Source organism: Phodopus roborovskii, unplaced genomic scaffold (assembly GCF_943737965.1).
Source record: "Phodopus roborovskii unplaced genomic scaffold, PHOROB, whole genome shotgun sequence".
NCBI lineage: Eukaryota > Metazoa > Chordata > Mammalia > Rodentia > Cricetidae > Phodopus > Phodopus roborovskii.
Genome location: NW_026126480.1, coordinates 57,901,619 through 57,912,735, shown reverse-complemented (window position 1 = coordinate 57,912,735; position 11,117 = coordinate 57,901,619). Strand labels below are relative to the sequence as shown.

At 52.8% G+C, this 11,117-nt stretch overlaps 1 protein-coding gene across 1 annotated transcript; it reads left to right on the top strand.

Moving 5' to 3' along the window:
* Positions 1-461: 461 nt before the first annotated feature.
* Positions 462-8,061, top strand: Ppp1r32 (protein phosphatase 1 regulatory subunit 32). The gene is made up of 13 exons (XM_051193937.1): positions 462-593; positions 1,001-1,118; positions 1,361-1,514; positions 2,943-3,071; positions 3,597-3,660; positions 3,957-4,075; positions 4,455-4,511; positions 4,607-4,693; positions 4,920-5,033; positions 5,114-5,208; positions 7,079-7,243; positions 7,702-7,781; positions 7,973-8,061. Exons 1-12 carry the CDS (start codon positions 485-487, stop codon positions 7,769-7,771), a joined length of 1,281 nt encoding a protein of 426 aa, XP_051049894.1. The 5' UTR covers positions 462-484; the 3' UTR covers positions 7,772-7,781; positions 7,973-8,061.
* The last annotated feature ends 3,056 nt before the right edge of the window (positions 8,062-11,117 follow it).

The following is an 11,117-nucleotide window of genomic DNA, read 5'->3' as shown; positions in this document are numbered from 1 at the left end:
CAGAGCCAGTGGCTCAGGGCAGGTGAGGGTGAGGCCTACTGTCTAGGGCCTCAGGAGAGCACAGAGAACTTCCAGAGGGAGGTGGTTGGGGAAGGAACTGAGTAAGAGATGGGGGTAGGGGTAGTTCACAGGAGAGAAAGCCAGGTAGGCGGTTATCTGGCCATGTTCTCCCTAAGGCACACGTGTCTGAATCCCAGCTCTTGTCCCTTGGTAAGAGCTTCAGTTCATTCCTTGGCGGTCAAGTTTCTTGGCTCTAAAATGGGGGCATTTGAAAGCAGGTATGAGACAAGCCAGTGTGAGAGTCGAGGGTGGGTTTGGGAAGCAGTGTCCAGAAATGGGAACGGGGCATTATGAGAGGCACTCAAGTCTCTGAGGGGTGATTGCCATTGCTGAGGTGCTGAGGTTGGAGCCTGAGATCAGGCCTCCTGAGGGTCTCCCCTCCTGGGTTTCTCCTCAGGCCCCCGGGGTCCTGCCCCACAGCACCATGATGGGAAAACTCCCTCTTGGGGTTGTCTCTCCTTATGTGAAGATGAGTTCGGGGGGATGCTCTGACCCTCTGAAGTTTTATGCTACCAGCTACTGCACAGCCTATGGTGAGGACCCCCTATGTGGGAGCTACCTTCAGGACCCTGGGTGGGGAAGGGCCAGGAGAGGCACAGTCTCTAGGTCAGTCCTACCACAGGGACCTGCTGCACAGGCTATTATTCCCTGAACCTAAGAGCTCACACTACCAAGATGGCCTTGTCTGGTCACCCCTTTCCCTCTTCCTGTCACTGCTGTAAGTCTGCCACATGGTTCTTGGGTCCCCATGCCATTGGCTCTATTTCCTGCCACCAAAGTCCTCTGAAGGGTCAGGCCTACCCAGCTCCTGCCACCTGGGATGTTGGGTATTCCTCTGGCTTATTGGCTCCTGGACCCTGGGGGATGCTAACCCTGCCTGGGAAGCCACTCCTTCCCTTCTGATGACCTTTGGTTCTGTCTTCCTCTTGCCCCCTGGCAGGTCGGGAGGAGTTCAAGCCCCGAATGGGAAGCCACATAGGCACAGGCTACAAATCTAACTATCGACCCCTGGTCTCCTACCAACCCCACCTGGACACCCTGGATAATCCAGCCATGGGGTACAGTTCCTATTACCCTTTTCCTCCCACCTTTGCCCTGCTGGATCTTAGCCAAAAGAGATGTCATTGCCCCAAGCCCCAATGCAAGGCCTGGGTAGCTCTGGGCATGCTGCCCAGTTGCAGTGTTTGGGAGAGGGAAGGGAACGATGGAAGCTTCTGGGAATAAGTAATGCAGCCTTCAGCCCCAGAACAAAGGCAGATGGCCCTGGAGGTCCTAGCTCTTGCTTTCTCCTACCCCTCAGGGAACAACTCCGTGACACTTCCAAGTCTGTGACCAGTCAGAGCTACTGTCCCCTAGAATTACCTGATGGCAAGCACCCTCTACCCTGGAACCTGTACCAGACCACCTCTGGCTATGGACGAGAGAAGCTCAATACTGCGCCACTCTCCAAGGAGGTCAGTGCTGGGCCCATGCAGGGGAGGAGCGAACCCAGGATGTGTGCAGGAGGGCAGAGAGGGTGGAGGGCTCCTCCTAGCAAGCAGGAACAGCACTTCCAGCCATTGCACAAAGCTGAGATGACATGGCATCCCCACTGTGATCTTACCTTCACCCATGCGATCCCACCATCATCCCGCCCATCTCCGTCCTCGCCACAGCCTTGTCACCACCCTCACCTCTACCCCATCCTCACAGACACCAGCGTCCTGTTCATGTGTTCAAACCCTTTGCCGCCGCTCTCACTGCCATCCTCCCTCACACACTGCCACAGTCACTGCCGTCTTCCTTGCTTCTGACATCATTACCACCATTAGCGTCACCACCGTGGTCGTGAGGACAGGTATTCATTCATTCAGCCGGCCTGTTCTGAACACACTGTAAATTTGGAGGGAGTGTGCTAGGCTGTGGGTAGGGTGCTTGCCTTACTTTCGTGGCTCTGGGTTCCAGCACTGGGGAAATGGAGGCAGCAGGATAAGAGGTTCAAAGTTATCACGTTTGAGGCCAGCCTGAGTCACCAACTTAAACAGTGACGATGACGATGACGGGAGATGTGGCTCAGAGGCTGAGTGTCTGCTGCTCTTGCAGAGGGTGTGTGTTCAGTTCCCAGCATCCACATCAGAAGACTCATAATTCCCTGGAACTCCAGCTCCAGGGTATCCGATGCCCTCATCTGACCTCTGTGGACACCCATCTACATATAAAATATATAAGCACAGATACATACTAATAAATCTTTATTTTTTTAATGATTTGTTATATCTGCATATAACCCTGCACACCAGAAGAGGGCATCAGATCTCATTACAGATGGTTGTGAGCCACTATGTGGTTGCTAGAAATTGAACTCGGACCTCTGGAAGATAGCCAGTGCTCATAACTGCTGAGCAATCTCTCTAGCCCCACTAATAAATTCTTTGAAATAAAATACATTTTAAAAAATTGGAAGGGATAAGAGCAGAGGGAAATGCAACATGGGAGAAGGAGAGATGAAATACAAGCCCAAGAGCTGGGATAGAGGTTACCATGGTGACACTGGGAAAGGTCCAAAGAGGCTAGCATTCCTGTATCCATAACTACCTAAGGGGTGTGTGTTCCAGGCAGTGTATCAGTGCAAAGGCCCGAGGCCAGACTCTCGAGTTGAGGGGCCCAACAAGGAGTTGAGTGCCTGCAGCAGCCTGAGGACCCAAAGTTCCCATGGACTGCTGCCAGGGTATGAGAGTCACGATGAGCAAGATGTTGCAAGCTCTGATACAGGAGGGACCCCACTGGCTTCACTATCATAGAGCCACATAGATTGCCATGAAGGTGCTCTGTAGACGTGGAGGATAGAAAGTGTGTGGCACTCCCTCCCCTGCCAGGATAACCACTTGTATTCCCTCCTTCAGGTCAAGAAGGTCCATTTTGACACCCAGGATCACGGGCCTCAGACCATCACAGGACTGGAGCCCAAGGAGGTTCCCCAGATCCACCAGCATCAGGGCAAGGGCTCCGTAGAGTGGGAGAACTCCAACTATGTGAGTGGGTGTCTGCTAGGGCTGGGCTGGGAGGGGCTGGGGCCGCACCAGCCTCCTCCCCCTGCAGAGGTTGGACCCATGGTTACTCTCTCAGGGAGCTGCTGCATTTGGGCTCGGGTCCCAAGAAACAATGCAGAGAGCAAGGCATCTTCAATTTGATAGTTATTAACTGCATCAAAGTGGCCACCATATCCAGCCCTGTCCCATGTGTCCCATGACCAAGCTTCTGTGTATTTCCTTCCATCAGCCTTTCCCTCTTAATCAACCCCCTTTCTTCTGCCTGGGTCCCTCAGGGTCATTTCCAGACACTTAACATGGTGTGTGACTCGGAATTACCATGGAGGCACTTGGGACACAGCCATGCCTCACCAGGCATATTAGATGTCTTTTGGGGTGTTGTGTTAGTTTCCTCCTCCAAGACCCACTGGGAGTTCATGTATCCAAAGAGCTACTACCACCATCATGGAATGCCCACCTTCCACCCTGGCCCACTGTGTCCCTATTGTCTTGCCTTGTGTGTTCCAGGGCCCACGCTTCATGACTTCTGAGTACAATTCCAAGTATATCAAGGAGACTCCAAACCATCCAGGTAGGTCCTCCCAACACCATCTTCCTTCTCCAACCACTAGGGAAGACTCAGGCACTGGAGCTAGTACAGTTCTCAGAAGCCACCAGGGGAGAGAGGACGGGCACAGAGGCGTGCTTCAGGGGGCTGTGTCCTCTCCCGGGGCTGATGTCAGTGTTCTGGCCTGCTGTTGTAGCGCGGTCACTAGGGCCTGGCCGCAGCTACTCCTTCTGCTTTCCCGGCCTGGAGCCTGAAGTCTGTTCCTCTCCTGCTGGGACACTGAGACAGCCCCAAAGTACAGAGAACTGTGGCCTTTGCAGATCTCTTGCTCAAGAAGACGATTGGTTCCAAAGAAGAGAGTGGCTTCACTGAAGAGTCTACCAAGAATCCCATCGTGTTCCAGCCACCTTCACAGGCGTTTCCTGGGGACCCTGTAAGTGTAGACTCAGGAGCATTGAAATTCTCAAGACCAGGGCTCTATAGTTACTTTTTAAACTTCTGACACAAAGCCCTCGAGTCAAGTATGGAGTGAAAGAGCATGAGAGAACACCGATGCCGTGCTCAGAATCCCACTTTACAGATGAGAATACTGAGGTCCAAGTAGCTGAAGGAGCTGGGCTAAGGTCACTCAGTGCTCAGATGGGAACCTTCCCTGCTGGCTGCCATTCAGGACCCTGCAGTTGGTCATTCTACCTGTTTCTCAGTTGCTAGTCACACCTGCCTGTATAGAACCCTTCTGCATGCTTGGCATAGTGCGGGCTGGAGCCACTAAGGGCAAGGGAGGCAAAGCTGATTTTCCACTGTGCACCCCTCTCCAGGTCCACCCAGGACGGAGTGTCACCAAGTCAGACTTCCTCCCTATAAGTCACCCTCAGGTAAGCTCTGTGCTGCTGGGTGGCCAGGGCCACCCAGTTGTGCTTGGCTTGGAATTGTGAGGGGGTGGTACCCACGGCTGCTTTGCTCCCTTCAGGGAAGTGAGTTTCTCCCTGTGCTGGCCAGAGGCTCTGATCGGGACACAGGATACAGCCGGGTGAATGAAAGGACCTTGAACTCCAGAGTGAGTGACAGGGGCCCAGCAGGAAAGGATGGGAACAGGCAGACTATCTGGAGAAGTAGGTGAAGGTTGTCTCAGAGGGAATGTGAAGCTGGGGGCTGGGGCTGAGCTGTGTGCTTTGAAACATGGAATGCTTTGGCAGGGGTAGAAGCACCTCTTCCCACCTTCCGCTGTCATATGACCTCTGCCAGCCACCCAGCCTCCCATCTTGTGGCTTTGCTCCCTACAGATACCCGCTCCAAGCCCACAGCCTGTCAGCATGAGCCACAGGTCTTATCAGCCTCCCCAACGGATGCAACAGACGAATGTTGCCCTGCTTGGCAGGGAGTCTGTGGGGAACAAGGTAACAGTGCCACACCCATCCCTGCCCCTAACTGTACTCCTGAGTCCTGACCCCCCACCTCCGATCTTCATCTTGTATAGGAACCCACAGGGTTTACTATTAACAACCCCAACTATGTCCGGAGCACCTATGAACCTGACAGAGATCAACGGTTCCTGACTACCTACAACCAAGGGTGAGGCTCCCTTCCTGGCTGAAAGATGAGACCCATTTGACAGATGGCAAATGCGGCAGAGCAAATAATGAATCCATAACTTCTGGAAGGAGAACCAAGTCCCGTACAGAACTCTCCCAAACACAGACAGTCAGCTGAGCATCATGTGCCAGCCCTTCACTTGGAGAGTGGTCTTTCTTTAGGGGGCATGTGGAAGTTGAATGCAAAGGAAAGCAGACAGCAATGGGCTGTTACGAGGCCAGTTGTCCTGTAGCAGAGACTCTAGACAACAGTGTAAGGCACACAGCTCTGAGCTGTCCCTACCAGGAGAGTCACATCCCAGGTCCATTAGTCACTAGTTAAAAAGCTGTTACCGGGGTTACATTAGCTTCATGGAGGCTCCTTGCTCAGAAGCAGGTTTTGCTACTCAAGGGAGCAATCAGACAGGCAGAGAAAGATGCTAGGGCCAGGCTGGTGGGCTCAGAAAGGGTAAATGAACACAAGGGTCTGCGGCAGCCACAAAGTCAGTTGCTAAGGTCCTGTATCCATTGCATGCCAGGTAGGCTCAGTGCTCCCTAAAGGGTAAGCTATGAGCCATGACTGAGGCCTGGAGGCCTTCCAGGGGGAGGCAGCCCAAGAGCCATGGGGGCAGCTTCTGAGACCAGGGCCAGCTCATAAGGGCATCTAGGAGCAGCAGAAAGGAAGCAAACCTTTTCCTTTTTTTTTTTTTTTTTTTTTTTTTGAGATAGTCTATGAGGCTCTGACTGGCCTGGAACCTTCTCTGTATATCAGATTGGCCTAGAGCTTGTGACAATAACTCCTTCTGTCTTTGCAGGAATTATGCATATATTAGTCCACAGGAAGTGGTTTTGGGGAGACAGAATCCTAGAGTTGGGAAAACCAGGCTTCCTTTCAGCACACCTCTTATCAATATGCACACACTGCCCCCCCAATACCTAAGTATTCCAAGTCTGTCTGGCCTGTCAGGCCTCCCTTCTACTCCTGTCCCAGGGAACTTCCTGCTTTCAGGGTCCTGAGGGCAGATATTGGCCTAGGCTGGTGGGCAAGCTGTGTGGTCGCATGGGCAGTGTGGTTAGCAGAGAAGAGGAACAAGAAGCTGGGATGGGGTTGCTGTAAGAAGGTGGCATTGGAGTCTAGACAGTAGACTGAGGGCCAGCCAACAGTAGAGGTCTGAGCTGGAAGAGCTTTTGTGGCTTCTGGGATAAACCCTTGGGCCTTATCTTAGGGGCACAGTGACTGCTCTCCTTCCCACAAGGGGGGGAGGAGGCCCCAGTAGGCCCTCTTCAGGCTATAGTCTTTCTGCAGGTCCCTACCCTGCCCACACACCTGCTCCCATTAGCTGTCAGGAATTCCTGCCTGGTATCAGGCACCCTGTTTCTTGCTGAAGAGTCCAAAGCCCCCAGGGATTGTAATCACTGATTTCCAAATGGACCTATGGGCATACTGGCATTCCATCTTCATAAGCCAAGGGTGGGGCCCAACTCTTACTCATTCTGTGTCTTAAAACCTGGCCTATGGCTCAGTTCTTTTGGTGGATGGAAGGGAATCAGAAGCTCAGGGGAGGCTGGTGGAGCAGGGCTCCTCCCTGGGTTCCAGCAGCACCACAGGTGGGAACACCTCAGACCTTTGCTCTCCATGCCTGTCTCAACTTTGGAGTGAGGCAAGAGGCTCTCAGTTCCAGGAATGGGGACAGGCCTCCTGAGTGAGAGTGTCCTTGGCCAACAAGGACTTAGGTATGAGAGGCAGAGGAGACACGTGGGCAGAGGCGAGGGACTGGAGAGCTCTGATGCCCGAGATCTGTTGGTAGCAAAGGGTGACGCAAGCCTCAGAAAGAGGTAAGCTGTGGCCAAGGACCCTCGCATCACATTAGGTACTTCGAGAACATCCCCAAGGGGCTGGACCGTGAAGGCTGGACTCGAGGTGGCATCCAGCCCCAGAAAGCAGGAGGCTACGCCCTCAATGAGCCAGTTACCCGCATGGATGCCATCCCCAACCCTATGGAGACCCTGCGGCACCTACACCCCCATGTGGGAAGGTAGTATGCCCCCTCAGTTCTGCCCTTTCCCCCTTCCTCACTTGGTAGCCTCCTCCAGGCTGGCTCAGCCCTATCCCCTGCCGCTGTTGTGTCTGTAGGCCCTTTCTTCAGGCTGGTCTTTAGAATCTATGGCCCCTGGCCTCCTTCCTGCCCAGATTCATTCCCTCAGCTCTGTCCACTAACTCCTTCCTCTGAGTGTCTCCCCTCCTCCACGGTGTTGGCTGTGGAGGATGGGTTTAAAGATGAATGAACTGTAGGCCTGCCCCTCCTGTGACTTCTGCTCAGCTCCCCAGAGCCTCCACGTGGACAGTGAAGGCTCCAGTTGGCAGGCAGACAATCTGTGGTTTGGCTGTCCTTGTCTGGGCCTTGCAGGCTCTTGAGGTCCCAGGGAGGGAGGCAGAGGAAAGAGGCACAAATCTGGCCACCCATCCTTCTATCGGCTTCCTTTCTTCTCGCAGAACCTTGACTTCAGTTGACCCCTTCTATCGAGACACACCTCATAGCAACCGCTACACAGCTTCCAGCTGAGTCTTGAGGGGTAAGAGGACAGGATACCCTCTTGCACCCACTCCCTGGGGGAAGGCATCATTGGTCAGCTCCCTTCCCAAGCCCTGGATTAAGTTAGGTTTTGAGGGATGGGGTCAGGATGTGCTTTGTTTCTGCTGGTGTGTTCATGACCACCCTAGGGTCCTTCCTCAGACCTTATCTTTGTTTCTTCCTTCTGCCCAGGTTTGCCATGATGGAACAAGCTGCTTTCCCCATGCTCCCTGAGATCCCCCAGTTACTTTCCTAAGGAAATAAAGGACACTGAATCAGCACAGTATTGCAGTCATTGTGGGGCAGGGTGGTTCTGGGCAAAGGTACTGAGCTAGGGTGTGTCCAGGTAGAGGGTTCAGGGCCAGATTTGGAGTTGGGGGGATTCGCTGGAGCAACTAGCCACAGTGGCTTCACAGACAAGATGCATCACTATTTCCTGCCCTGTTGAGATAAGGCCCTCAGCTTGTGCTGTCTAGGATGCGGTCAGGTCAGGGCAGAGGTGGGATGCAGGGGAGGGGCAGAGAGTAGGTGTGGTGAGAGGCCACTTACTGAATTCCCTAGGTGTGGTTACATCAATAAAAGGGGAACACATATTAAAGCAGGACGTTTGGGTCCCACTGATGGCCTCAGAAGAGAGAAGTCTATAGGGATAGGCCAGGACAATGCCAGAGAGATGGAAGGGACTCTGCGATAGATGGGCAGCTAGATACAAGCACAGGGTTGAGGGCTGATGATCAAGGCTGGGTCTCTCTTCAGCCACATCTTTTATGAGAATGAGAACAAGTTGTCTGTTAGAGGGATGACCCACTGAGCACAATCTCCAGTGAGCAGATGTGTGGAAAGATGGGCAGCTGGGCACAGGAGCTCCTTGCCTGATGGCAGAATCTAGCCTGGCTCTCAGCACCTGTTGTCACTCAGCCAGGTATGTGTCACTGTATGCTGTGGGTCTATTAGCAACAGCCATATATACCTCAGAAGCCTAGGTCCTAAAGAGGTTTGTGAGTTGCTAGAGGTCCTGGAGCCAGATGGCAGCAGTCCTGAATTTGGGGGTGTCCTCTCAAAACTCAGGCTGGCACTAGGAGATGGTCACTCAGGGTTCAGTAGCCATTCACTACCCTCGTGTCCTTTTGTGCTCCTCGTTGGGTGTTCATGTTGCAGTTTTGCTGGCCCGGGAGCCCAGCTGCACCCAGTGCGGTCCTGTGTAGCAAGCCCAGGGGCTGTCCACAGCCTGACAGGGGCTCCATGTGGGCTGTGGGAGGCTCCAGCTGGTTCCAGGGTTGGAGGAGGGGAGTCAGGGACACATAGTCTCCGGGCTCTAAACCCAGCCAGACTCAGGGCCCAGTGACAGGCTCACAGGCTGTGCGTGGGGACTTGCTGGTCCATGGCCTACAACATTAGGGGTGAGTCACTAACCCGAGATAGGGTCCCAACAGTGTCTTGTCATAATTTCATAGTGGGGTGAGGACATCCACAATTAACCTAGTTCCTCCTTGCCCAAACACACACACACACACACACACACACACACACACACACACACACACAGTCAGCACAAAAGCACACACAGGCAGTTAAAAATGATACAGAGCCCAGAAGACACTTAAATACAAACACACAGGCACATCTGTGCCAACAAAATACAACAGTTATACGCTTGTCACGGTGGCACATATCTGAGGAGCATTAGTGAGGCACAAACAGGAGGATCAGGAATTTAAGATCATCCTCAGCTACATGAGCCAGCCTGGACTACATGAGACCTTGTTTCAGGAGAAAAAAAAAGTCAATAACAAAAACATGAGCACACCTGGAAACACGAGAAGAACTCATGCACAAGCACCTAAGATGCTCATACATGCAAACACATGCACACTTAGACACAGTGATGACCAAGGACATGGGTGTGTAGATACAAGAAAATAAACATATAAGGGTTGTGGAAGATGGCTCAGTCAGTAAAATTGTCTGTTGTACAAGCATGAAGACTTGAGTGTGGATCCCCAACACCCATGGACAAAAGCTGCACACAGTGGCATGTGTCTTTGGTCACAGTGCTGGCAAGGCAGAGACAGGAGATTCCCAGAGCTTCTGGAGACAGCATGGCTGAATTCATGAGCTTTGGGTTTGGTGAGAGACTCTACCTTAAAAAGTAAGTTGAGAGGCAACTGAGGAAGACATTCAAGGTAAAACTCTACCCCTCTACCAAGCATGAACACACACACATGCACAGACATGTACACATACATACACCACACACACACACAAAAGTGCATATAACAACTTTCATGACAAACACACATACACACACACACACACACACACACACACACACATCCATACCACCCCTAACTCCACTCCACTTCTTGATCTGTTTCCCCATGAGGGTCACTTTCCAGCTCATGTTTCCTGCTTGTTCTGTTTCTCCGCCTGGCCCAACAGGGGACATGGTGTCTGTGTCAGTGACACTGGAATCTGATAACACCCTTTCTCCATTTCTTCTCTTTATTCTGTGCCATGCATGCCCAGTTTCCAGGACATGCGCGGTGAGGCACCCAATAACAACTTTGAGCGGGGGCTGTGGACTCTGCCTCTCAGGAGGGTTGAAGAAATACTGTGTACTCCCTGAATTTCTGTTTCTACCTTCAGCACGGGCCACAGCCTGCTTCCAAGTAGACAATCCATGGGTCCTAGTGTGGGTCCTCTGTCCCAGTCCAAGGAACTCTGTGAGGGCAAAGCAGCCTAAGGTCCTGGGGCAGGAAGGACGTCTAGAAAGGGTCAAGTCAGAGCCGTGGCGGTGGTTGTAGGGTCCCTGCCTGGTAGGCCTCAGTTGTCTCAGGTCACATAGCCATCAGGGATGTGAGTAAGGGCTGCTGGTAAGGGGTGAAGTGGGAATCCTTCAGTGGCAGCCATAGCCTGGCAAGGTGACTCACTCCAAGGCAAGCTTGCTTCCTTAGTGATCGCTGCAATGGGCCTACAGGGAGCTGAGGTCTAGGAGGACAGTGGCAGATGGCCTGAGCCTGGGGTGTGGCTAGGACCTTAACAATGGGTACCCTGGAGAAGGCAGGCTCCTCAGATCTGAAGACCTTGCTCATGACCCTCCATATTCACCTCCTGGCTGAATAAGACTCAGCATGAACACAAATAACATCTGTCTTGTTCACAGCTGACACTCCAGAGCCCAGCACAGTGTTGTTCAGAATGTTTGGAAGAACATAGTGAATATAGGTGGATGGATGGATGGGTGGGTGGATGGATGGATGGGTGGATGGATGGACGGATGGATGGATGGCAAGTGGGTGGGTGGAATTACACTGTTTGCCTGTGGAAGTACCAGATG

Excerpts from the sequence above, each read along its gene's own strand:
- Ppp1r32 (XM_051193937.1), top strand. The coding sequence starts at position 485 with ATGATGGGAAAACTCCCTCTTGGGGTTGTCTCTCCTTATGTGAAGATG. Across the intron at positions 3,072-3,596 it reads AGTGGGAGAACTCCAACTAT|GGCCCACGCTTCATGACTTC; the intron begins GTGAGTGGGTGT and ends TGTGTGTTCCAG. Across the intron at positions 4,512-4,606 it reads TCCCTATAAGTCACCCTCAG|GGAAGTGAGTTTCTCCCTGT; the intron begins GTAAGCTCTGTG and ends TGCTCCCTTCAG.